Source organism: Eptatretus burgeri, unplaced genomic scaffold (genome assembly GCF_056783735.1).
Source record: "Eptatretus burgeri isolate ZD-2024b unplaced genomic scaffold, Ebu_testis_v1 Ebu_testis_scaffold_3182, whole genome shotgun sequence".
NCBI classification, from domain to species: Eukaryota; Metazoa; Chordata; class Myxini; order Myxiniformes; family Myxinidae; genus Eptatretus; species Eptatretus burgeri.
Genome location: NW_028225131.1, coordinates 76,443 through 102,522, shown reverse-complemented (window position 1 = coordinate 102,522; position 26,080 = coordinate 76,443). Strand labels below are relative to the sequence as shown.

Sequence of the window (26,080 nt, the reverse complement as noted above, 5' to 3'; positions counted from 1 at the left end):
GATCTCGTTGGTCACGCGTTGAAACCTGCAAGGACAGAGCAAAGAAAGGGCCAAGAAAAGTATCGGCTGATTGTGAGACCCAGGAGCTTCCTCAAAAGGGATTGTTGAAAAAAGTCGATTGGAGAGGGAGGAGGAAGGATGGCTGTCAGACGGTTCTCTCAGGAGAGAGGGGTCGAGAGGACATTTGTCGGGGTTAAAAAACATATTCCAAGGACAGTATTACACATATAGCTCCTGATTCGATCAAGGTCCACACAGAGGGAAGACGCTGCTGCCTGTCTGTCTGAAGGATGAGAAATTATCTGACGGAGAGAGGAATCATCAGCAAAGAGATGATGGAGGATTTTCCACAGAATCAGAAAAACGACTGATGAACATGAGGAACAACACCGGGCTCACAATACCGCCATGGGGCACGACCTCCTTCACAGAACGTTCATCTTCCTCCGATCGAGGTTTATCATCCGGTTGTGACGTTTCCCTTTGAGCCGAACACCACAAAGTTCACGTCAGACACGTTTGGAAAGAACCACCGTCCGGACACGTCCGGACAGAGAGAGACAGGGAGGTAATCTGAGGTGATTTCTCTGAGGTTCGTTTTCCTTTCAGACTCGAGAGCTGCAAGGCCTCGCGAACTCTTTAAACAACATTTCGGATGATTTCACAAAGGGAGAGAGAACATTAAAAAAAACTCCATCGAACAGACAATCCCACGGGATTTAAATCATTTATTCATAAACTCCATCGAACTGAATTTAAATAATTTATTTATAAACCCCCGATGAACGACACAAGGTCCTGCACTTGTAATTAATACATCGTGTGGAGAGTAATCCGTTATAAATGGGTTTTTAATCCGAATAAACATCGTCCCTGTAATTCACGGAGCCTCGAGCCTTCTCCCCTCGATATTAAAGTGACATTTCCTTAGCAACCACGTTCTTGTAACTTGTCTCCAAGGAGTGCCACGTGACCCGCAGGGCGGGCGAGCGAGCTCGGGGGTTCCCGCCCCGCCCACTACAAGCTCCGCCCACTGCTTATGTCCGCTCCGCCCACTACAAGCTCCGCCCGTCGCTTTTGCCCGCTCCGCCCACTGCAAGCTCCGCCCACCGCTTATCGGCCTCAAATCATTCCATTGAGGGATTTAAGTGGATACCGTTACGTACGAGACATTGTGTGATTCATCTTTTCAAATGTTCCCTTCATATGTTTGGACAATTGTTCGTCGAACTTCTTGTAATTGTCTTTGTCTTAAGCCGGCTCAGCGAAGAGTTCCAAAAGCATTTCTTCACAATGTTCATGCGAATCACTTTGGCCTACCTGTGGTGATTTCACCTGGAAAGCAGGTTTTGTTTGAGTGATTGAGAAATTCTGCCTTTCTGTTTGACACGGTACAAAGGTGGAAGGTTTGAATCAGCATGCACATCATGAACCGTTCAGCGTACGAGTACTAGCTCTTCCATGAGCCTCGACTTTTTACAGGAAAAACAACAACAACAACAAACTATCACCCCGTTGTTTCACAAGCCATGTGAAGGATGCCCCCATCAGCCGGTGGATGTTAAAGATGCCGGTGTCCTTCACGAAGAGTCGGCGAGCTATCGCCGGCACCCTGAACAAATTACCGCCCTGACTTCCTGAGTCGGAGCGGCGACCCCGACCCGGATTGTGTCGTCGCTTCGGAACTGCCGCAGCAGCACCGACGCTCTCTGTACGTGACGATCGACGATGATGCTTCGGTCGTTACATCTTAAAAGGAGATTTTGGCGGGAACTGCATTCGTCCATCACTCTCACAGCTGTCATGACGTCATCCAGACGAGCGCGTCACAGTTTTCATCAATCGCACATTTTTTTTTTATTCGTTCGTTCCAAATTTCTTCTACTTTTGAGAATTATCTGCTTATTTTATTGTTTTGTAAAAAAAAAATTACATTTATGTTCAATGTTTAATTACTTCACACGGCCCTGCGCTGCAGCCGGAAGTAAGCGGTGTATGTTTGGCAGCACTGTTCAGTCGGACTGGAATTTATGCTTTCACGTTCGGTTCGAACTGCAGTACATTTTGAAGAATGTAAAAACATTTTAAACATGAGGTACATTTAATTATTTTTTTCACGTCGTCGTTGTTCTTCAGATAATCAATATTCGAGTCAAAAAGCGCAAAGTCTGACGTCATCGTCTCCCGAAACACGTGAGGTCCCAATTCCCGCCTTTTTTGGCGCCACCTCGTGATGAAGTAAAGGAGGGGAGCTGTGGAAGAGGAGGTAAGTGAGAAAGGAGAGTTCGGTTCGGGGACGACGATCCAACTCGTTTTTTATGTCCTTTTAAAGAAATTAAACAAAACTATCGAAGAATGATTGTTTGCTGAATGTGATTTATTTTTTAATCAATTATTAATTTTTTCCGAACTTGCACCTCCTTTACCTCAGGGTAAAGGTGTCGGATCCAGTCGGTGGTGCCAAGGTGAGGAGGCCTGAGGTGAAACTACTCGTGGAATCTTCTTCAGCGCGTCCGCACCACGATCTCCATCTCCTGTTTTCCCATTTATTATTTACTTCCTTCTTCTCTCCTTCCGTTCCTCCTCTCCCTCTCCAGAGAGGATCCGATGAACTGTTTCGTTCTTCTTCTTCTTCTACAAACCTCTCAGCAATGACGGCAGTGGGAGCTTCCGGTAGGATTCTTCTTCTTCCGTTCTGATTTTTCCACTCTCTCTCTCGCCTCATATCCCAAAATCAGAAACTCTCCAAACATCACCTCTCCACCCCATCCGACTCTGTTCTTTCCTCCAGATTGTGAGAGCGTGAGTAAAACACCCAAGGCGGGTGGTCGAGCGGCGGATCTTCGTCCATCGAGAGTCCTTTACCTGAACAGGTTACCTTGGAACGTCATACAGGAAGATGTTATCACGCTGGCCTCTCCTTTTGGGAAGGTGACCAATCTACTGCTGCTGGAAAGCAAACGGCAGGTGTGGTGACGGTCTTTAATGGCCGGTGAACTCGCTCTCTGAATGGTCATTGGTGTGTAATTACACTTGAAGCGATTTCTGATAACTTTACATTTTCATGGGTAACCTCCACTTTTATCACTCGTTTGCCTGTCCTGGAATGTCACTCGTTTGACCTGACCTGAGCTGACCCTGAGCTCCTTGGACTTTTGGCTCCGCACCCTGGGCTCCCTGGAGAAAAAAATCCGGCCGCTCTGCTCGATACTCCGCTTTTAAAATCCACCTTTAACCCGGAAGGGTATGATGTAAAATAAGAGTAAACGCACCTCGCCGTAGAATCTCGGCTATCATGGAGGGCATTTCTGTTCCAATTGGACAAGAGTTTGTCAAGATTTGGTGAAAAATGTTAAAATGGCTATAATTATGTCATGACCTTAAAACTAGGTCAAGGTCAAAAAAAAGTCAACCCTGCACATTTTCTGTTCACATTGTTGATACAAAATGTAACTAGAAGGGCACTCGGTAGAGAGCATACCTCCGCCACGCAATGCCTGATCCATGAGAACATATCTGGCCCAAAACATTTTTGAGATATCGTGCTTTATATTTTTTTGGGCCGATCTCTCAATGGTGAAGAATCAGTGAAGAATTTAAATAATTCTTGTATCCTGACACGGTTCCGGATGTTCAACGAAATCGAATCGGTTCGTCTTTGTCACACACACCCAAGCTTCCCACCAAATTTCATCCGGATCCGTCCACAAATTTTTGAGATATCCTGTACAGACAGACAAAGAAACAGACAGGCGTGAAAACAAACTCCTTCACCTACGGTGGTGGAGGTAATTACGAAAATTGATTTGGCTTAGAAATTGATCCGGCTCGGAAATTGATCTGGCTTAGAAATTGATCCGGCTCGGGAATTGAACCGGCTCGGAAATTTATCCGGCTCGGAAATTGACATGGCTCGGAAATTGATCCGGTTTGGAAATTGATGCAGCTCGGAAATTGACACGGCTCGGAAATTGATCCGGCTCGGAAATTGACACGGCTCGGAAATTGACACGGCTCGGAAATTAACATGGCTCGGAAATTGATGCGGCTCGAAATTGATAAGGCTCGGAAATTGATCCGGCTCTGAAATTGATCCGGCTCGGAAATTGACACGCCCCGGAAATTGATATGGCTCAGAAATTAATATGGCTCAGAAATTAATTTGGCTCGGAAATTGACACGGCTTGGAAATTGATCCGGCTCGGAAATTGACACGGCTCGGAAATGGATCCGGCTCAGAAATTGATTCAGCTCGGAAATTGACACGGCTTGGAAATTGACACGGCTCAGAAATTGATCCGGCTCGGAAATTGATCCTGCTCGGAAATTGGAATGGCTCGGAAATTGATCCGGCTCGTTAATTGATCCGGTTCGGAAATTGACACGGCTCGGATATTGACATGGCTCGGAAATTGATGCGGCTCAGAAATTGACACGGCTTGGAAATTGACACGGCTCAGAAATTGATCCTGCTCGGAAATTGGAATGGCTCGGAAATTGATCCGGCTCGTTAATTGATCCGGTTCGGAAATTGGAATGGCTCGGAAATTGATCCGGCTCGGAAATTGATGCGGCTCAGAAATTGACACGGCTTGGAAATTGACACGGCTCAGAAATTGATCCGGCTCGGAAATTGACACGGCTCGGAAATTGATCCGGCTCAGAAATTGATTCGGCTCGGAAATTGACATGGCTCGGAAATTGATTCGGCTCGGAAATTAACACAGCTCAGAAATTTATCCGGCTTGGAAATTGATCCGGCTCGGAAATTGACATGGCTCGGAAATTGACACGGCTCGGAAATTTATCCGGCTTGGAAATTGATCCGGCTCGGAAATTAACATGGCTCGGAAATTGACACGGCTTGGAAATTGACACGGCTCAGAAATTGATCCGGCTCGGAAATTGACACGGCTCGGAAATTGATCCGGCTCAGAAATTGATTCGGCTCGGAAATTGACATGGCTCGGAAATTGATTCGGCTCGGAAATTGACATGGCTCGGAAATTGATCCAGTTCGGAAATTGATGCAGCTCGGAAATTGACACGGCTCAGAAATTGATCCGGCTCGGAAATTGATCCGGCTCGGAAATTGACATGGCTCGGAAATTGACATGGCTTGGAAATTGACATGGCTCGGAAATTGATGCGGCTCAAAATTGATAAGGCTCGGAAATTGATAAGGCTCGGAAATTGATCCGGCTCGGAAATTGATCCGGCTTGGAAATTGACACGCCTCGGAAATTGACACGGCTCGGAAATTGACACGGCTTGGAAATTGACATGGCTCGGAAATTGATCCGGCTCGGAAATTGACATGGATCGGAAATTGATACGGCTTGGAAATTGATACGGCTCGGAAATTGATCCGACTCGGAAATTGACACGGCTTGGAAATTTACACGGCTCGGAAATTGATTCGGCTCGGAAATTGACATGGTTCGGAAATTGATTCGGCTCGGAAATTGACACAGCTCAGAAATTGATCCGGCTCGGAAATTTACACGGCTCGGAAATTGACACGCCTCGGATATTGATACGGCTCGGAAATTGATACGGCTCGGAAATTGACACGGCTCGGAAATTGATCCGGCTCGGAAATGATTCGGCTCGGAAATTGACATGGCTCGGAAATTGATTCGGCTCGCAAATTGACACAGCTCAGAAATTGATCCGGCTCGGAAATTTACACGGCTCAGAAATTGACACGCCTCGGATATTGATACGGCTCAGAAATTGATTCGGCTCGGAAATTGACACAGCTCGGAAATTGATCCGGCTCGGAAATTGACACGGCTCGGATATTGACATGGCTCGGAAATTGATGCGGCTCAGAAATTGACACGGCTCAGAAATTGATCCGGCTCGGAAATTGACACGGCTCGGAAATTGATCCGGCTCGGAAATGATTCGGCTCGGAAATTGACATGGCTCGGAAATTGACACTGCTCAGAAATTGATCCGGCTCGGAAATTTACACGGCTTGGAAATTGACACGCCTCGGATATTGATACGGCTCGGAAATTGATTCGGCTCGGAAATTGACACAGCTCGGAAATTGATCCGGCTCGGAAATTGACACGGTTCGGATATTGACACGGCTCGGAAATTGATACGGCTCAGAAATTGACACGGCTTGGAAATTGACACGGCTCAGAAATTGATCCGGCTCGGAAATTGATCCTGCTCGGAAATTGGAATGGCTCGGAAATTGATCCGGCTCGTTAATTGATCCGGTTCGGAAATTGACACGACTCGGAAATTAATCCGGCTCGGAAATTGATATGACTCGGAAATTGATCCGGCTCGGAAATTGATTTGGCTTGGAAATTCGGAGCGCAGGAAGAATAAGTAAATAAATAAAGGTTATATTCCTTCCCAGGATCCATAAGGTTTTATCCAAAAATAGCCGGAGGTACTGCTTTCAGCAGGTATACGTATACCATCCGCCGTTATGGAGGGCCGAGGGTTTAGGTGGATGCTGGGATGTGAGGGAAATGCCTGTGCATAGTTTATGGTTGTGTTGTTGATTTGTGCTTTAAGATGACTTGCGATGTTGCAGGCGTTTCTCGAGATGTGTTCGGAAGAAGTTGCCACGGAAATGATGCGTTCTCATTCGTCAGTTTCTTTCCACATCCGGGGTAACCGCATTCACATGCAGTACTCCATCCGTAAGGAGGTGAAGATTTTTAATCCAAGTCAACAAGATGTAAGTTTGATTTCCTTGTGTTGATGTGAGCTCGTGTTTATTTCTTCCTCCCCCATCTTGCCCCCAATATTTAGATCTTAGTCTCTGACCGTGTTTATGTTCCTTGTGTTTTCCATTAGAGAGTGAACGCTGCACTCCAGACTGTGAGTGGCGAAGTCACTTTGGAAGGTGCATTTGGAGATGCAGCACCAGCTGTTCATGCCAGTCCTGTTCTGCATGTCTTTGTAGACAATTTGTTCTTCCCCATCAGTCTGGATGTTTTGCACCAGGTACTACAAGGGAGGATGAAGGACTGGGGTGGGTGGGGGTTGGGGTTTCTTGTAACATGTCTTGTTACTGAACAAATCTTTTCTTGATGAATTTTCATTTCGACAAAGTCGCCGGAGGCATTATGTTTTTGGTTGTCCGTCCAGCTGTCCGTGTGTCCGTGCGTCCGTCCGTGATAGGTTTTCGTTGTCATGATAACTTAAGAACGGCTGAAGGGATCGAAGTGAAACTTGGTACAACTATGTTTACTGATGTAAAGATGAACTGATTCGATTATGGGGGCAAGAGGTCAGAGGTCATGCCAGATAAAAACGTGATACATGAGACCAGCCGAAGGGATTCAAATCAAACTCGGTACAAGTATGTATGACGATGTAAAGATGAACTGATGAGATTTTTGCGGTTAGGTTAGGCTTAGCGGTTAGGGTGGTGGCTTGGGATCCTCGCGTCCTGAGTTAAAGCCCCATTGGCTGCTGAATTAACACCAGGGGGTTGTGACTCAGCCTGTCATCCTTCCGAGGTCAGCGAAATGAGTACCAGTGTTGCAGCCAAAAGGCTGCACACGAAGGGAGAGGCTATTGACGGATTTATGTGTGTGTGTCAAAATGGCGGAATTAGCCAAATTTTTGGAAAATCACAAATTCTTTCATAAATCTTCCTCACCAGACCCACCAGTCAGAATGCTACCAAATTTGGGTTCCATCATCAGGCCAGGGCCCAGAGAAGCTACCGGTCCAGTGTTCCTATTTTCTTTCCATGCGCGCTTGTATTCACACATACGCTTATTATCCAGATTCTACTGTATGCCAGGATGGTAAAAATATTTTTAATGCTCACATTTCATTCCGGTGTGGCCCATCATGAGTTCGCTTCCAAACATCCTTATTGCCTTAAGTGAGTCACTAAATCATTACGACAGGGACTTTCTGAATGTAGGAGGTCGGTGGTTCGAATCCTGACGGAGGCATACCAAAAACTTTTAAATGGTTCAAGGAGTGTTAAATATACCCTTTCTTGATGCTCAACATTTAAAAAGTACAGCAGGGACATGCAACCATTGCACAGGCTTGAAATGTCCAATGGCTTACTTCTGGGTTGAAGTTCCTTGTCAGGGAACTTGTATTATTCGGGTTTACTGGGGTGTCCAGAGCAGGAATAATGGAGGGAAGGAATGTTGGATGTAATGTCACCTACCTTTTCGAACCAATTGATGAGGTTGTTCGCTCGATTAAATGATCGGTGATGTGGAAGAATTTTAAGATTGAGGACTTTGAATTTGATTTGCAGATATTCTCCACGTTTGGAACAGTCCTGAAAGTCATCACTTTCACGAGAAATTACCAGTTTCAGGCACTCCTGCAGTACGCCGATGCTCAGCATGCTCAGCAAGCAAAATTTGTGAGTTAATCCAAATAAATATACACCGCCTGTACCATTCCTGTGTCCGCCAGATGACTCCTTGCATTTTGAACTTGTGTCTCCGTTCCACACAGTCATTGAACGGCCGGGACATCTACAACACCTGTTGCACACTCCGCATTGAATCTTCCAAGGTTTACAGTTTGAACGTGAAATACAACAATGATACGTCCCGTGACTTCACCCGCCCTGAGCTGCCTCAACGTGGAGGAGTTGGGGTTGTTGCTGCATTTCAACCTGCAACGGTAGTTTCTGCTTTCGGTGAGAGTGACCTGATTTGAAGCAAACTGATTGTTAATAGAAAGCTTGGAAGTACTAAACTTGCCACTTTTTTATTCCACCATATTAGTTAGAGGGGGCTTTTATTTTTGAAAATTAATGACAACCATGGCAACAAATGCTGAGATGGGCATGTGGCACTCAATGGAATCCTTTCATATTCTCTCCTTGTCAAGGCTTGAGTTCCCCAAGGCAGTGTTCTCGGCCCAGTCCTATTCTCGATCTTTGTCCATGATCTCTCTGACTCTCTGGAAAATTCTCTTTCTGTGTTTGCTGATGACTCCATCGTCTGCCGTGACATCCCTCATCCTTCGGATGCGCAGGCCACAAACTCTTCCCTCTCTTCAGACCTTAAAAAAATCACAAGTTGGTCAAACACTCGGAATCACTTGGGATATGTCTTTCAACCCTGACAAATCTCACACTCTCTCTGAAAGAACAGTCTGGCAACCCCTGACCCCCCCTCCATCCAATTTCTTAACAATCCTCTGGAGGAGGTTCAGGCATTCAAATTCCTGGGTCTCACTGTCAGCCATGATCTTTCTTTGGCAAACCACATTTCAAAAAGGTGGTATCCAAAGCCAGCCGACTGGGCATCCTCCGTCGTACAAAGTCCTTCCTTGGCACACCTGGCTCTTTTCCACCTACAAGGCTTTTTATTGATGGAGTGCTGCTCCCCCTTTTCTGCGCTGGCTCCCCTTGCCTCACATCTTGCTCAGCTTGATGCCGTGGAAATCAAGGCCTTCAAAATCATTAGAATCTCCCACGCTGAAGCTGGAGTCGATGGGTCTATCACTTCACCATTGCAGACGGGTCGGTGATCTCTGTCCTTCACCACCACGTTTCTGTTCTTGCATCCTCTGCTATTTCCGTGCGAGTACACTGAACGGATCAGAACGTCAACAGAACATCGTTTTACGTCCTGATCCGTTCAGTTTATTCGCTCTTCCACGAGCCTTGACTGTATACAACAACAAAAAAGTGAAGACAAAAGATCTGATGTCAGAGATCTGCATTTTTAGAACTTCAGCATTTAATTTCAGATCTAAAATGGCAAGTACCTCTTGTTCTTCCCTGTGAGTTTCTTATTATTTTTACTGTTTGACAGAGCCATATGGAAGTAGTTTTACAGCAGCGACTGGCTTCCCTCAATCTGGTGGTAACTGTTTCTTGGCCGTGTTAACCTTCACTCACCTGGCCATACTGTCCTCCATTTCCTGCACAAAACAGCGATTATTTATATCGCCTTCCAGGGCTCAATGGTCCCGGAATACGTTTGGAGACCCCCGCTGCAGCTGCTGCAGTTGGAGTTACCGCCCCTTCTGCTCTTGTGGCTCCTCTCCCAACCGACAACTGTGTCCTCTTGGCTTTAAATCTGAACGATGAGGTGGGAGATTGAGGGATCATCGGTCATCGGATAATTTGTACTTTATTTAATTAAAAGGTGAACATATTTGTACATGTGCATGCATCACGTGATTTATACCTGGAAAACTTGGTTAAAATAAACTTATTATTCTGGACTGGCTTGGTTCAGTGCGATGTGAGATAAACAACATTATAATCTTCACATGTGGTTACTGTTGACAAACTATGAACACAAATTAGCTTCTGACTGCGGTTGTGTGAAACCAGCTGAAATTAAAACAAATAAACATGGACAAAAAAATGTTTAAAAGAACACCACGAGATGAAGAGAACATCCCTGCTTGTGGATTGATACGAGGTGTTGGATAAGAGCTGCCGTGGCTGGCGGTTGCGCGAGTGGTAGCCGCAAAGACCGGAAGGGATGAAAGTTAGAGCGGGTCTGAAAACGAAGTCGGAAAAATCCCCCCTCACCCCCAAACCCTCCTCCAACCCCTTTATGTTTGACGTCACCACACGTCCATCTGCCTCCATTTCACCCTCCTTTTAAACGACGTCTTCCACATTCGCTTTCCGCCCGATCCCTCTGAGCTGCAACAGCTTTGAGCTTACTTCCCAATTTTCTCGAACTTGATGTACTAACTTCTCGCTGTGATGAATTTCATCTTTTTATATACATTGCTGTGTTTGAATTGATCCGGTGTTGATTCTGCGCAGGCATGATGGGCTAAATGGCCTGCGTCTCATTTCCTTTTGTGTATCTTCATTGTTGTTCACATTTATTCCACTTCAAAATTCCCTTTCATTCTTCCTCTTGTCCAAAAATGTTGCTTCCTTGATTCTTATGTTTTTTTTTTTTGTTCTTATTGTTGTCTTTTTGAAAATTTATTTGATTGTTCCATACACTGACAGTTTCCATTTTCTCTCTTTCCATGCCCATCCTTTTCTTCCACCTCATCTTTTCCCACACTCCCCGTGTCATTTATTCCTGAAACCTTCTCTCGACTCCACTCTGTCCCATTTCACCACCATGTTGCCTCTCTGTGACTCCGTCTTCCATTTGTTTTTGTTTTTTTTAAAACCTTTTTATTCCATTTTTCAAGGTGGTCACACTTCAAAGTTTATTTATACTCTTTGGTGTGTTGCCCAATTTCCATACTTTTACGATGTTGATGCAGCTATGTATGCCTTGAACCATTTGTTGCTATTTTTATACTTGCACAACTGTTTTTTAACTGCTGTTGTGTGGTGGAAAACTCAAAACCTTACTCAAGTAGCTCCAGTTAAGATACAGGTTGAATCATTTATTTAATAACAGTCATAATTAAAACACCCCTTTTGAAGATAATTAATGGCCTCATTTAATTATATCGTTTGTCAAGGTGCATCTCAGACAACTCGCTCCCCCCGCTGGGGTCTGAAGGCGAATCCTCGGACACCTCGCTTTCCCCCGCTGGGGTCTTAAGGCGAATCCTCTGATACCTCGCTCTCCCCCACTGCGGTCTGAAGGCGAATCCTCGGAAACCTCGCTCTCCCCCGCTGGGGTCTTAAGGCGCTTCCTTGGACACCTCGCTCTCCCCCGCTGGGGTCTGAAGGTGAATCCTCGGTCACCTTGCTCTCCCCCGCTGGGGTCTTAAGGCGCTTCCTCGGACACCTCGCTCTCCCCCGCTGGGGTCTGAAGGCGAATCCTCGGTCACATCGCTCTACCTCGCCATTTTGTCTTAATTCGCCATTTTGTTCGGCAAGTGTTGTAATTTTCATATTAGGAGCTTGGAGCGATTTCATGCATTATATGTTGTGATTTTCCACGATCTACTCTCACGGACTGACTAAAGCACATAATCGAAATGTAATTTGAGTTTGGAGGATCGGATCACGTGGACTAAATAACTCGAAATCTCGAGTGAAACATGAAAATGTTACGAAATCGGCGATGTTTCGTTTTTTTTTGTGGGGAGGTGTCATTTCCAATTAGCTTTCTATCGCTTGCCAAGCCAACCGTTCCTGATAAACCATTTAATTAGAGGGCCTGCATGAGTGCTTAAGCCATTTGCCGAGCGCCCTACAGTTGATAGTAGTACAGTTTCGTGTCCCGATCGGGACACACAGTCGGCAGTTGCTACAAGGTAGAGGTACGTAGACAGCACACACGTACGTGGTACATATGGGTAGATTTGGATCTGTAAAGGGACTCTCCGCGGGTGTGTGCAGATGTCTTCATGCTTGGTTACGGGCACCGTGGTGGCAAAGTTTCATTCCATATCATATAATGATGGTGGGTGGTGGAGGTTTTAACTTTTAACCTCAGCAGCCACCGTACGAGCGATCACGTTTTCCTTTGTCGTCGTGACCGTTTCTTAAGCAATTGGTTATTTTATATGAATCGCGTGTGCTTTGGAAACGTTACGTGATTTCTCTTTGTGAGTTTCAAAGAAAAATATATTTGAGAGCACTCGATTTCCAAGCCGTTTACCGTGTTGACGTGTTTTCTAAATTAGAGCCAAATTTTTCCACTAGTCACATGATGATTGGCAGCTGTTCATTAACATTAATGTTTCTGCAAATCTCCTTGAAACATCTATAACGGAACGTTGTTTTTTAATTTGTGTTTTGAAATTCCCCAAAACAAATGTGAAAGCTCCTCAAGGTTTTTGGGTTGTATACAGTACATACTGTACTCGGTAATCACACTGACTCCAAATAGCCGATGACTGAAAAACTTGCAGATGTCGGCCGAGCACTAATATTGTTGAGGATTCGACGGTGGTGGGATTCACACCCCACTCTTGACAGCCAAATGTTGAAGATTCGGCGTCACTTAACAGCACCGCCGTCTCAGGGGTTATAACGCCGGCTCGTTCGGCACAGGTCTCGTGTCACGTGCCTCAGATCATGATACCAAAGTACACCTGTGCCTTACCAATTGGGGATATAGACCCCGGCTCCAGACTGGGTTTGTCAGAGACCGAGCGAAGTCTGCCAGTCCGTAGCCCATTTTGGTTTTATATGCAAATCGAGCAGATTGTTCCGAGCGCGGCACGAATAAATTCAAGGCGGCAACTTTCGCATGAATCAGCCAGATTTATTGGGGACACATCGTGGAAACACGACACAAGCAAAGCATTCACGAACATTATCATTCATCGATAACCCGCTCTTAACTAGGGAGCTACGGATACGGGTTTCGAAGGGAGCCCAAGCGAAATAAACCTTAGGACTGGACAACGTGCAGACAAGACACGGAGTACTTGGTGGTGCCTCATGGACAAGAGGGAAAGTGTCGAAGGCACGAATGCGGCTCGTGACAAGCCGATGTCAACGGATTCGAGCGCCCAAGTTCGAGCATGCAGCGTGGCAAGATGGGCGACGGCCTGCTTTTGTCGCCCCGCTCACGCACCAGCTTCGGCACGTTCAGCCCCCGTAAGGTCGACAGCACAAGAGCGAAAGATCTGTGGTTTGTTCCAGCTGGTTTCTCACAAGGTCCAGTATACAAATCCAGGCATGGCCTGTTCACCAGACTCGGCCAAATCTGGGTGTTGGGTGCCGCAAGGCGAATCGATGGGATGGAAAGACGTGTCGAGCCGTGCATGGAGTCAGGACAGTCAGAGGCTCCGTGACTGGACTCAGGATGAACCTGTGGAGGTCCTGCAGGCTGGATCCATGGCCGAGGAGGAACAGCTCGCCAAACCACTCTTCACGAAGCAGATCCCCAACCGACCTAGCAGTTCCTCATAACGCAGAACGCAGACTCACACAGCAGTTCCTCTTGCCTTTCGGGGCGGGCCTTTCTCACGAAGCAGATCGCAGACCGACCTCAAGCAGTTCCTCTTGCCTTTTTGGTCGCCGGCACGCCTTTTCGACTGACTGTCCGAGCGCCGGGTGGGGGCTAGTTTGGAGGGGGGGGAGGAAGAAGAAGCGCCTCTCAGTACACCACCACTGTATGAACACTGGACAGCCTGCTTCACCTCCTGACACACATGTGACGTCCGATTACCAAACAACCTGGCTAAACATACATTTAAGGGGGGATCGAGGCTAATCCTGCATTTCATAACCCACTGTTAAAGGGCCCATTTCCGCAACAATATATCGTGTGTGTGTGTTTTGCTGATAAAGCATACCATATTCTCTCTGCTAACTCCCCTACCCCACCCCTCTCCCTCTTTGTCGCATCCTTGCTCCACCCCTCCGAGTACAGTGCAGCACCCTCCTCCTGCACCTCTCTCTGTCTCTCTCTCTATCTCCAGACATATCCGGACGGTGGCTATCTCCAGATGTGTCCAGACGGACCCTCTCCTCGCACTGCCTTACCTTGCCCTCCCCTCACGTTGCCTTCCCTTCCCTTCCTCTTATGTTCCTTCCCCTCCCTTCCCTTCTCCCACCCTTCCTCACTCCCCCCTTCTTCCTCTCTCCCCCTCCTTCCTCGCTCCCCCATCCCTCTCTCTCTCCCCCTCTTTTTCTCCCACCCCCCAACCTCCCTTCGTATTCCCATCAGTGAAGTGACGGGTGGTATTTGCTAGTTTCATATAACGTCCTCGACAAGCTCTCTAACTCCGTCATTCGGCAGCCTTCCTGCTTCTGTCTCTTACGCTCTAATAATCCCCTTATCCATGTGGATTCCGAAGGGAAAATCCAGCAGCCGTGGCCTCCATGCCCATTGCTCACGCAGCGAGACCCTCACAGAGCCCACATGAGACCTGCTGATATTCTGCAGCCACCACGCCCATGTTCCTCCCACAAGCTGTGCACTCCTTACAGCACATCAGTTCTGTGTTGTGTTTTGAAATCCCCACCTCGCCATTGTGCCGCGCAGAGTGCTCGCTACATCGTTTCACCACATGACCCCTCCATACACGTCTTCGTGCCCCTGCCTCTCCGCCAATTTTTTGCGCGGGACACTGCGAATTCACCTCGAGTATTCTACACACGGGCGACTCAACCTCGACCTCCAGCACCGGCAGCTTGGTCGGGCACCGAAGTGTACGTTTCACACACCGGCGGTTCAGTGTCAGACACGCACACCATTGTTACGGCACCGGAATCGTGCATAAGCGGTTCACCTGCGGGTTCCATCCCCGATTTTGTCGGGCCCCCTTCAATTTTTTTTTTAAAACAACCTACACAGAGGTCTCCGTATCTTCGTCGTCAGACGAATTATACATGTGGATTCGTTTAACACATTTCATCTGGATGGGGTGTGGCCAACACTTCTGTGTTCATGAACGTCATTACCACGATTATGATTATGTAAATTGCTCCCACAGGAGTTTATTTTACAAGGGAGGGTGTCATTGTCTCTGGCAATGGCATATCGGGGAATCACCCCGAGTGACTTGGAGGGAGACGCACAATAATGTTGCCCCTGGTGGTTTATCTTCACAAACAATCATTATATGAAACAAAATATTGAAGGAATAATTACAGGCCCCGATTAGGTCCAGGCCCTTGGGTAGTTTTCCCACCTGTCCACCCACCCCTGTCCTTCTCAGCGCCTCTGCTTTCACCAAGTCTTTCTCAAGACTGCGTGAGGTAAGTATTCCATGAATACCATCTTGTTGTTTTGAGATTGTGATGTTTACAAACAAACATTTCTCAGGTCAATCAGAAAAGTAAAAGATTAAAAATATATCATGTGACGGTTTAACCTTTTATGTACATGTAATGTTCTTTAATTCCACCTGCAATCCCACACAGGAGTCGATGGAGATGTGCTTCGAGTGAAATTCCTACGCCACAGGAAAGACAGAGCTCTGATTCAGATGTCTGATTCAGTTCAGGCTCAGCTTGGTAGGTTTGTATTTATTCGTTCTATCTTCACGATAAGGCCCAAATGACATGGAGTTTTGATATACAGCAGACCCATCCCATTGGCGGGGGTTGCGTTCTCGAAAAACCCCGTGTCGGGCAAAACTGCGATGCGCAAAGTTTAGACCTTATGGGGTAAAAATGGTTCGGGGAACTAACTCTAAAATGTATCGACTTTTTTTAACCCAAACTGCAGTGGTAACGACAAGGGCACCCTGTAGAGCGCATACCACTGGCAGGCTGAATAGTTTATGTTTTGTATCCCACTGACTGGCCGGATCTGGATTCGGACCTGAACTCAACTGACTGGCTGCTCCGGCGCATGCTCCCATACCTGACCTGACCTGGTCTTGCATTTCACAGCAAAGCCTCAACCATGGCACCGAGGAGCTTTAAAAACACCTTTGGGATAAAGTTGTGGAAAGGCAGAGATCAGGGGATGGATGTAAAAATATTTCAAAGGCCTTGATCCCTTGGAGCACAGTCAAGACAATCATTAAGTGGAAGGTATATGGGACTACCAAGACCGTGCCTATATCAGGCCGTCCCTCCAAACTGGATTACCAAGCAATGAGGAGACTGATCAGAGAGGCCACCAAGAGGCTAACAGTCACTTTGAAAGAGCTACAGGCCTTTATGGAAAAGACTGATCACTGTGTGCATGTAAAAACAATATCCCAAGCACTCCACAAGTCTGGCCTGTGCGGTAGGGTGGCAAGAAGGAAGCCATTACTCAAAAAAGCCTACCTTGAGTCCTGTTTGAGGTGTACAAAAAAACCACTCCAGACATTCTGAAGCCATGTGTAAAAAAGTTTTGTTATTTGATGAAGCCAAGATGGAAACTTTTGGCCGAAATGAAAAGTGTTACATTTGACGCATGCTCAACAAAGCACATCAGCCAAAGAACACTATCCCTACTGTGAAGCATGGTGGTGGCAGCATCATGTTATGGGGATGCTTCTTATCAGCAGGGACTGGGGCACTTGTCAGGATAGAAGGGAAAATGGATGGAGCAAAATACAGAAAAATCCTGGAGAAAAACCTGCTGCCTTCTGCAAGAAACCTGAAATTGGGACGGAAGTTCACATTTCACCATGACAACAACCCAAAGCACAAAGCCAAAGCTACACTGGAGTGGGTGAGGAACAAAAAGATAAATGTCCTTGAGTGGCCCAGTCAGAGCCCCGACGTAAATCCATTCGAAAATCCGTGGCTTGACTTCAAGATTTGAAGATTGCTCTCCATCAACGCTCCCCACGCAGCTTCACTGAGCTTGAACAGGTTTGTGCACAAGAAATGGGCAAATATTTCCCAATCAAGGTGTGCAAAGTTGGTAGAGACCTCGACCAACAGACTCACACCTGTAATTGCTATCAAAGGTGCTTCCACCAAGTATTAAGTCAGGGGGGTGGACACTTATCCAACCAAGATATTCTCATTTTGTATTTTTAATTAATTTTTTGAAGTTTGTACAATTTATTTTTCACTTGGAAGTTGTGGGTTACGATGTGTAAATAAAGGTGTAAAAAGTCTGATTTAATGTCATTTAATTCCAGGTTAAAGGCAACAAAAGGTGAAAATTTTTGAAAGGGGGTGTTGACTTTCTACAGCCACTGTACATACAGTATATTATTTAATATACGTGATATTACACACCTGTACATGTACAGTATCACATCAAGAGAGGGACAGAGACAGAGATCCCACTTGAAGAAGCATTCTATCGATTCCACCTTTTCCGACCCATCTTACTTTCACATGACTCCTCACCCTTATCTCTCTTGTTTCCACGAACATTCATTCATTCAATTCCTTTCCTTCCTACCTCTGCCACTGAAGGTAGATGGCGGTTATGTTTTCATCCCTGTTTGTCCGTCTGTCTTTGATCCGGATATCTCAAAAAGTTGTGCACGGATTGGGATGAATTTTGGGGTCCTGGTTGGGTGTGTGACAAGGAAGAATTGTTTCGATTTTGGTGAACATCCAGATTCGAGAAGTGATTCTTCACCGTTGAGAGATTGGGCCAAAAATGATACTTAACGCGATATTTCAAAACGGATGTGGATGAGTTGGTGGAGGTACGCTCTCCACCGAGTGCCATTCTAGTTGTTTGTGTCTTCACTGCCCTACTCAATCTTGTAACACTGTTTCATTTGTCCCTCTGTGACGCCAGTCTTGTGTCATTTGAACGATGTTCGTGTCATACTTTCTCGCCATCAAACGGTGCATATCCCGCAGGGACAAAATAATCAGGTAACGATGTAGTCTTTGATGTGCGAGGGTCCGGGTTCGTTCGAAGGCACGCGATGATCAGCGAAGGCCGTTTCATTCCTTTCCCGCTTTGCCGTGTCTAGGATGTGGCGAAGGATTTCACCGGCTCTCAACTTCATCGCTTCAAGAAACCTGGATCGAGGAACTTCCAAAATATCTACCCACCATCTTCAACTCTTCATCTCTCGAACATCTTGTACGCTTGTTCCTTTCCATTCGGTCTTCGTCGAACTTCTTCGGGTTCTGTTCTTGAGCTTACAAGTTATTGAAAAGTGCATGCATATCAGGCTGGAGATTTAAGAAGTGATCAACCACATTGTGGTTGACTAGTTGAAAACATTTTGATTTTCTTTTTGCCATTTCATTGTGCTTACCTTCATGCTTCGTTTCACAGTTTTAGTTCTTCATTTAAGTAACTTCCGGTTCCGGGTGCCGTCACGTGTGATGCTGTATCGAGCAGGTTCTCCCTCCAGCTCATCAGGTCCGTTGTTACCCTCGCCGAAGGACAGGGTACTGACTGCATTTGACTCTGTTTGACTTGTCGCATTGAGACGACATTTTAATCATCGGAGCGATTCCTCATGTGGAATATATTTGATTGATAATTCTGACGTCAGAGGTCACGTGGTGTGGCAGCCATGTTGGAAAAAACTTTGGACCTCTATCTCTGAAACCGCAAGGAAAAAATTTAAACTTGGCACATGGCAAGTACGTACTCCTCATGGGGAATAAGTGTGGTTTTTTTAATGACGTCATAATTGCATATGTAGAACGCTAGATCTGATCAGCATAGAAATATTTGAGGGTCATCGAGGGATAAAATGATCCACAGAAAAAAAAAAGATTGATGACGTCATCGGTCACGTGATTTGGCAGCCACATTTGTTTTTTTCTAAACCTTCAAAAATCTCTGAAGGGGCTGAACAGATTGAGGTGAAACTTTACATGCACGACCGACTATCCATGAGGAAAAAATGGGTCACACATAGGACGTCAAAGGTCACGTAGTTTGGCAGCCATATTGGATTTACCCTCAAACCTTTAAAAAATAATCTTCTTCTCCAGAATGGCAGGACAGATCCAGTGGAAACTTCACACAAATGTTCTTCATGGTCTGGCAGAGATGTTGGATTGAGCGAAAATCTTTTTTTAAATTATCTTGAACCGCTCAATCGACATGAAACTTCACAATTATGATCTAGTAGTGCTGGGGAATATATGTTTTAAATTTCAACCTGATCGGACGTATGGTCTGGTGGCCAGAATTATTTTATTTTTTGATCTGGGTTATTTTTGATTATTCATTTTTTGAATAAAGCTCATTTGGCTGTGCCTCGATGTGTTTGAGGGAAGAGGAGTATCAGCTGAAATGTGAATCCTATCCAGGTTCCTCCTGATGACTTCATCTTTGCTTTTACCTTGTTCGGGTTCCTTTTGATGATGACAATGCAGGACTGCACCTATTTGGTCTTCCATTTGATTTTAATTGAATTAATTTGAATAAAAATAACGTCATGGGTCAGGGTCGAGTGTCCGATCAAAGCAGGATGTCTTGGTACCCGGTCATCACTGCTAGCAGTTATAAAGTGGCAGTTCTAGTTATGTCTTAATAATTATGTAACACACCAGTACACAAACACCACACAAAACTAAAAAATATTGTATCCATCCTGACTTCCCATCTGAAATGTGTCATTCAGGCCGACGGTTGGCAAAGAGAAGCTGCGAAAGCTGTTTTCGGACGCCGCCGGTGGAGACGTCCAAGCATTCAAGTTTTTTAAGTAAGGGAACGTTGTGAATGATTTGTGTAAATACGTGGGAGAGGGAGTTTGTGCAGGTGATGTGGATTTTTTTTGAGCCTTTTATTACTTACCTTGCTCGTTGTGCTTTACTTTTGGAGTCGCAGCTACCACGTGAACGCGAAGCGAAAAGTTGGGTTCACAGATTGGTTCCCTTCTGTCTTTCCGTCCGTCTATATACGTCAGTTTATGATCGAGGAATAACTTGAATTTCAATCGAACGTTGTATTTTGAACACAATTTGGAACGTTAATCGAAAAACAAACCTGCAGTTTAGCATTACCTTGGCTCTGCATTGGACCCGGTTGTACACGCGCAAAGAGGAGTGAAATAATATTTTTTACCTCTGTTTGTCGATCTGTCTGTGAGCATGACATCTTAAAATGTGATGGACAGATTCGGATGAAACTCGGTGGACAGGCTGGGTGTGCACCAAGGATTTTAATCGATTTTTGTGAACATACGGATCTGGATTCGAGAATTTTTTCATTGATTCTTCACCATTGAGAGATTGGGCCAAAAACGGTATTGAGAACAACATCTCAACAAATTGTGGACGGATTTGGTATGTGACAAGGACGAATTGATTAGATTTTGGTGAAGATCCGAATCCGGATCCGAGTCTTTTTGGGGAGGTCTCTACCAGCTTTGCTCAGTGAGATGGTGACATCATTGCCCATTCTTCACGTGAAAATTGCTCGAGCTCCGCCAAGTTTGATGGGGGATCGTCGATGGACTGCAATCTTCAAGTCTCGCCACAAATGTTAAATTTTGTTAAAGTCAGGATTTTGACCGGGCCAACTCAAGAACGTTCATTTTCTTCTTATTCAGCCACTCCAGTGTGATTTTATCTTTGTGCTTCGGATCATCGTCCTACTTAGTTTCAGATTAATGGCCGACTCGAGCAGCTTCCATCCTGACAAGCTTCCCTGTCCCTGCTGATGAAAAGCAACCCCATAACATGATGCTGCCACCACCGTGCTTGACAGTAAGGATGGTGTTATCTGGGTGATGTGCAGTGTTCGGCTTACGCCAGACATAACGCTTTGAATTTAGACCAAAAAGTTCAATTTTGTCTCCTCTCACCACAAAACGTTTCTCCACTTGCCTGCGGTGTCATTCAGATGCTTTTTCGCAAACTCCGTATGAGCTTTTCGATGCGTCTTTTTCAGTAATGGTTTCTTTCTTGCCACCTGTCCATAGAGGCCAGCTTTGTGAAGGGAACGGGATATTGTTGATGGATAAACACTGACGCCCTTCTTGGATATACAGTAGAGCCTTGCAAATCTTTCAAAGTCATTGTTGGATTTACAGTGACATCCTGAACCAGTTTCCTGCTTGCCCGGCTGCTGAGTTTGGATGGGCGACCTGATCTGGGTGGAGTCTCGGTGGTATGTTACGTCTTCCCACTTCTTTATGATGGATTCACCGTACTCAAAGGGATAATGAGTGATTTTGAAATCTTCTCATAACCCTCTCCTGAACGGTGCTTCTCCACCACTTTATGTTTGACTTCTTTGGAAATATTCTTCGTCTTCATATTTGCCAAGTGTGTTGCACCTTCAAAACTCCTCAGATAATCGGGGGAGATTAATTTTTTTGTTGACGTTAAACCACTGATTACATACAGGTGAAACATAGTACACTTATTTTGTAACTTTTCGAACAATTAATTTACTCCTGAAGTGATTTAGGGTTAATTAGGCAAAGGGTTTGAATGCTTATTCAACTGAGAATCATCTGATTTTCTCTGTTAATCATGTTTTTTTTTTTTTTTGTATACCTTGGTCGAGGCTCGTATGAGAGCTCACACACAACTCACAGCAAGGAGGCATGAGACAAGAGGGGCGGGAGTGGAAGGGACAAAACAGTGGGGAACAGACACATTAGGTGAACTGTGGAAAGGAGAGGGATGGGGATGGGACGGGGAACATGGCGAAGAGAAGATGGACATTTCAGGGACTTTCAGGAAGGAAAGCAGGAGAAATGAAGGAAGTGGGCTTGGGTGGATTATCGGGGGTAGAAAAGATCGAGGATTTGGATGGGGGAAGATAAGAGGTGGTGGTGAACAGCTGTTTTGAAAGCCTGGAGGGAAGAATGGGAAAGAATAGAGTGAGGAAGTTTATTCCAAAGGCGGGAAAAAAGAGGAATGAAAGAGTGAAGATGAGCAGTGATTCGTGATTTTGGTAGTTTTACCAGAAGGGGGTTGTTAGCGGACCTTGAGCGCCCTGTGGAAATGTGGTGGGGACAAATCGCAGAGAGAGCAGGGGGGCAAGGCTGGAGAGGAGTCGGTAGAAGACAGAAAGACCACCGACCAACCTGCGGTGATTGAGTGAGAGGCCCAAAGACTCAGCTTCATTGCGGGAGATGCCGATGATCTTAAATGCCCTGGTTTCGACAGCGTTAAGCCGAGAAAGGTGGGAGGCAGGAGCACCAGCCCAGAGGGGAGAGCAGTACTCCATCAGGCTACGGACAAAAGCTTTGTAAGTGGTCAGGAGCTCAAGAGGGCCGAGGAAGGACTTAGCACGACGGAGGATTCCCAGTCGGCGACTGGCTTTTGAGGCGAGGTTGGAAATGTGACTTTCCCAGGAAAGGTCATGGCAGATAGTGAGACCAAGAAGCTTGAAAGAAAAGACTTCTTCCAGAGGATTGTTGAGAAAGTGGATGGGGGGGTTTTGTAAACGGTCCTTTCGAAGAGACATAGTGAGAGTGTGAGATTTGTCTGGATTGAAAGACATGTTCCACGTGTTGGACCAGTTTGTGATTTTATCCACATCTGCAGTGAGTGAAGAAGCTGCTGCTTGCTGGTCTGAGGGATGACAGATGGTACGGCAGAGGGTGGAGTCGTCGGCAAAGAGAAATAGAGGATTTTCCAGAGAGTCCGAGAGATCATTGATGAAAACCAGAAAAAGAACAGGGCCCAGAACGCTACCTTGAGGAACTCCAGCCTGCACAGGAAGAGGGGATGAAAGAACTCCATTTAGGGCCACACGTTGACTGCGACAGGAGAGGAAGTCTGCGAGCCATGAGTGGAGATGGCCTTGAATACCATGGGAAGAGAGTTTGGTGAGCAGGGCAGGGTGCCAGACTGTGTCAAAAGCACGTGATATGTCCAGGGATACGGCTCGGATTTCCTGTCTGGCATTGAGGACCTCCATCCATTGATGGGAGAGCAGAAGCAGCATATCCAGGGTAGAGTGACCTGGTCTGAAACCAAATTGATGATTGGAAATCAAGCCATTGGAGAAGAGGAAGGATTTCATATCTGAGGCGATGATGGATTCCATCACCTTGCTGATGATTGGGAGAAGGCTGATTGGTCTGTAGTTACAGGGATCTGTTTTTGCACCTTTTTATGCAGGGCAGTGATGTTAGCAGATTTCCAAGCAGATGGCAGATGACCTTGGGCAAATGAGAGGGTGAATAGAACAGAGAGTGGGTGAGCAAGAGCAGAAGAGCAGGCTTTGAGGACACGTGGGCTGATGCCGTCTGGACCGGTTGCAGAATCTGACTCGAGGTTTGAAAGCAAGCTCTCCACCTTGTCAGGAGAAAAGGATACAGAGTCCAGGGACAGTTGGGTGCGACTGGGTAAAGTGGGTAGAGATAGTGATGGGTTTAGGACACAAGATTTAGCTGCAAACACCGAGTTTAGACATTCAGCTTTATCACGTGTGGAATCAGCAGTGCGGCCATTTGAGGTCAGGGAGGGGATGGAGGGGGAACATACACCAGAAACAGATTTGATTAAACGCCACCAGGATTTTGAGGAGGGAGAGAGGTTTGAGAGTTCAGACTTGAGATGAGAAAGATGTTGTTTTCTGGCTCTCCTGAGGGTAGATACACACTTGTTCCGGGCTTTGTGGAAAGAACTGAGATTGCCCTCATTTGGGTTTGCTTTCCATGAGGCAAAGGCAAGTTGTTTCAGGACAACTGCCTCGCCACAAGCTTCAGTAAACCAAGGGCGGGAGGAAGGGTAAGACAACTGAACACGAGAGGGGATAAATCTGTGCATGAGGGAGAGCAAGTTTCTTTGAAAGAATTCCCAGGATGAGTTGATGTTTGAGAAAGTAGAGATAGGAGACCAGTCTGTCAGTTTGATGGCTGCTCGGAGACCCTGCCAGTCGGCTTGAGTGAAATGCCAGACTCGACGGCGGTGAGGTGGTTCTCTGATAACAGCCAGAGAGATGTCCACTTTGACAAGGATGTGGTCAGAAGAACCAATTGGAGCGAAGAAAGAGCAGCAGATGTGTTAATGTGACTTTTCACATTTTAGACAAAATTATATGGTTTGTCATCTTGGTTTTCTGCTGGGCCTGACACATTAGGCCCATAGCCCTCTGATTATACACTGTCCGACTTTGTTGCGTCAGATTTCCATTTGGCTTTGTTTGGGTCGAGTGTCAATCACGATGGAGGGACCCCCGAAAAATCCAATCATATGTTGAATAAAAATTATTAGTAAGTTTTAATCAAGCCCGTACGCACCTCCCTAAAAAGGATAACGTTACAGAGGGAGAGAGAGTGGGAGGGAAAAAGAAAGAGAGAGGGACACACACACTACAAAACTGACGTAACGCTGTGCATGTTATCTTTCTCATCTTCTTCACTCACATGGGAATACGGGACAGACACGGCGCAAGGTAAGGAGGCAGGTAAGACAATGTAATCTCAGCCGTGGGTAATGATGTTTTGCTGATCTGTAATTGGAATTTCAGACGAGGTGTTGTCATCGTGTCCGTCCATCTGCCATTTCGACTTCTCCTGCCAAACCGGCTGAAAGTTGGCAGCAGGATTCCGCTCCTGACTGTTAACGGGGATTGCAAAGATTGTTCCGGTCACGTGACTTTAAGTCGGTCAGACGTCATAAAAATCCTTCAAAAATCTTCTTCTCCAGACCCACCAGTCAGGTCATACCACTCGCGTGACTGGAATTTTGTCAAAATGGCTGACACAGTCAATTTTGGGGAAAATCGCGTAAATTCCTTCAAAAAATCTTCTTCTCCAGACCCACCATTCAGAATGCTACCACATTTGGGTTACAACAATAGGATAGTGTCCTGATGGTAAATGGCAGAGGCCATGCCGATCACGTGACCGGAAGTGTGACAAAATGGTGGTTGCGTAAATTCCTTCAAAGAATCTTCTTCTCCAGACCCACCAGTCAGAATGCGACCAAATTTGGGTAACAACATGAGGTCAAGCTACAGATTCAGTTGTCTTATTTATTTATTTGAAATTGTTGCAGTAACTGCCAAACGATGGTGAAACGTTTAGCGATCTTAATGCAATCCCACATACCCTGTTTCACTTGAACGGATGTCGGTCTGCTTTCCAGGGAGACCCGTACGATGGCCTTGTTGCAGCTGGGTACTGTGGAGGAAGCCACCATTGCACTGATTAAACTGCATAACCATAATCTTGGTAAGAAGTACTATCTGAGGGTGTCCTTTTCAAGGTATTCATTTCAATTGGAGATCAACTCTTGATTTGCAACACACCACCCTTCTACACCCTGTCAACCACACCTCGTTTTCACACGAACGTTCAAACATTCCAGTTAATACCAGTTTAGTGTCTTTTCTCACTTTCTTGAGCCATTTGTATTGAAATTAAATGTGGAAAAAGGGACTCGAACTTGAGCACCTCCACTTGCTTCTCAGTAATCTTGTAAATCTATTTAATGGAACACTTTGGCTGTCTTTGCATTCCAACCGTTTTCTATGGCAATTGGAGAATTCTCTTTTGCAGCTTATTTTATGAGGATTGCAAAAGATGAGGGTAGAGTGGCAGGACAAAGAGAGCAAAGTTAAAATGTTTCATCCAATTAATGTTAAAGTTTCCCATTAAGTTTACATAAAAATGCTTTTCCACTTTGTATTGGCTGTAATCATTAAAACATTTAAATTCCTGATCCATTTTGCTGTCATTTTTTGCTCACCTGGAACATGATTGAGGTGAGCTTATGGGACGGCTCGTCGTCCGTCCATCATCCCATCCATCCGTCCGTAAACACTTGCAACTTCTCTGAAACTGCTGATGGGATTCTGACAAAACAAGGCGAAAATGATCTTTGGTGTGGGGTAACTCAAGTTTGTTCATGCCATGCCTCCTTCACATATCAGCACATCATCAAGAGGTTGAAGGGTCCCAAAAAGTACTTGGATTT

The 26,080-nt window shown here is 45.8% G+C and overlaps 1 protein-coding gene across 12 annotated transcripts; it reads left to right on the top strand.

The window, feature by feature from the left end:
• The first annotated feature begins 1,993 nt into the window (after window positions 1–1,993).
• Window positions 1,994–25,400, top strand: LOC147006380 (polypyrimidine tract-binding protein 2-like). 12 transcript variants are annotated; one of them, XM_085868976.1, is made up of 13 exons: window positions 1,994–2,266; window positions 2,432–2,673; window positions 2,792–2,967; window positions 6,563–6,709; window positions 6,829–6,978; window positions 8,264–8,374; window positions 8,470–8,656; window positions 15,734–15,826; window positions 18,018–18,097; window positions 18,199–18,311; window positions 19,816–19,896; window positions 21,229–21,305; window positions 25,250–25,388. In XM_085868976.1, the coding sequence occupies exons 2-12, from the start codon at window positions 2,652–2,654 to the stop codon at window positions 21,284–21,286; spliced, it is 1,218 nt and encodes a 405-aa protein (XP_085725102.1). In that variant the 5' UTR covers window positions 1,994–2,266; window positions 2,432–2,651; the 3' UTR covers window positions 21,287–21,305; window positions 25,250–25,388. The 12 variants fall into 12 exon arrangements, 11 of the variants coding, with proteins under 11 accessions (XP_085725102.1, XP_085725101.1, XP_085725103.1 ...); XM_085868975.1 differs by lacking the exon at window positions 25,250–25,388 and having other exon boundaries at window positions 21,229–21,757; XR_015054877.1 differs by lacking the exon at window positions 18,018–18,097 and having other exon boundaries at window positions 1,995–2,266; window positions 25,250–25,311.
• Window positions 25,401–26,080: the final 680 nt, after the last annotated feature.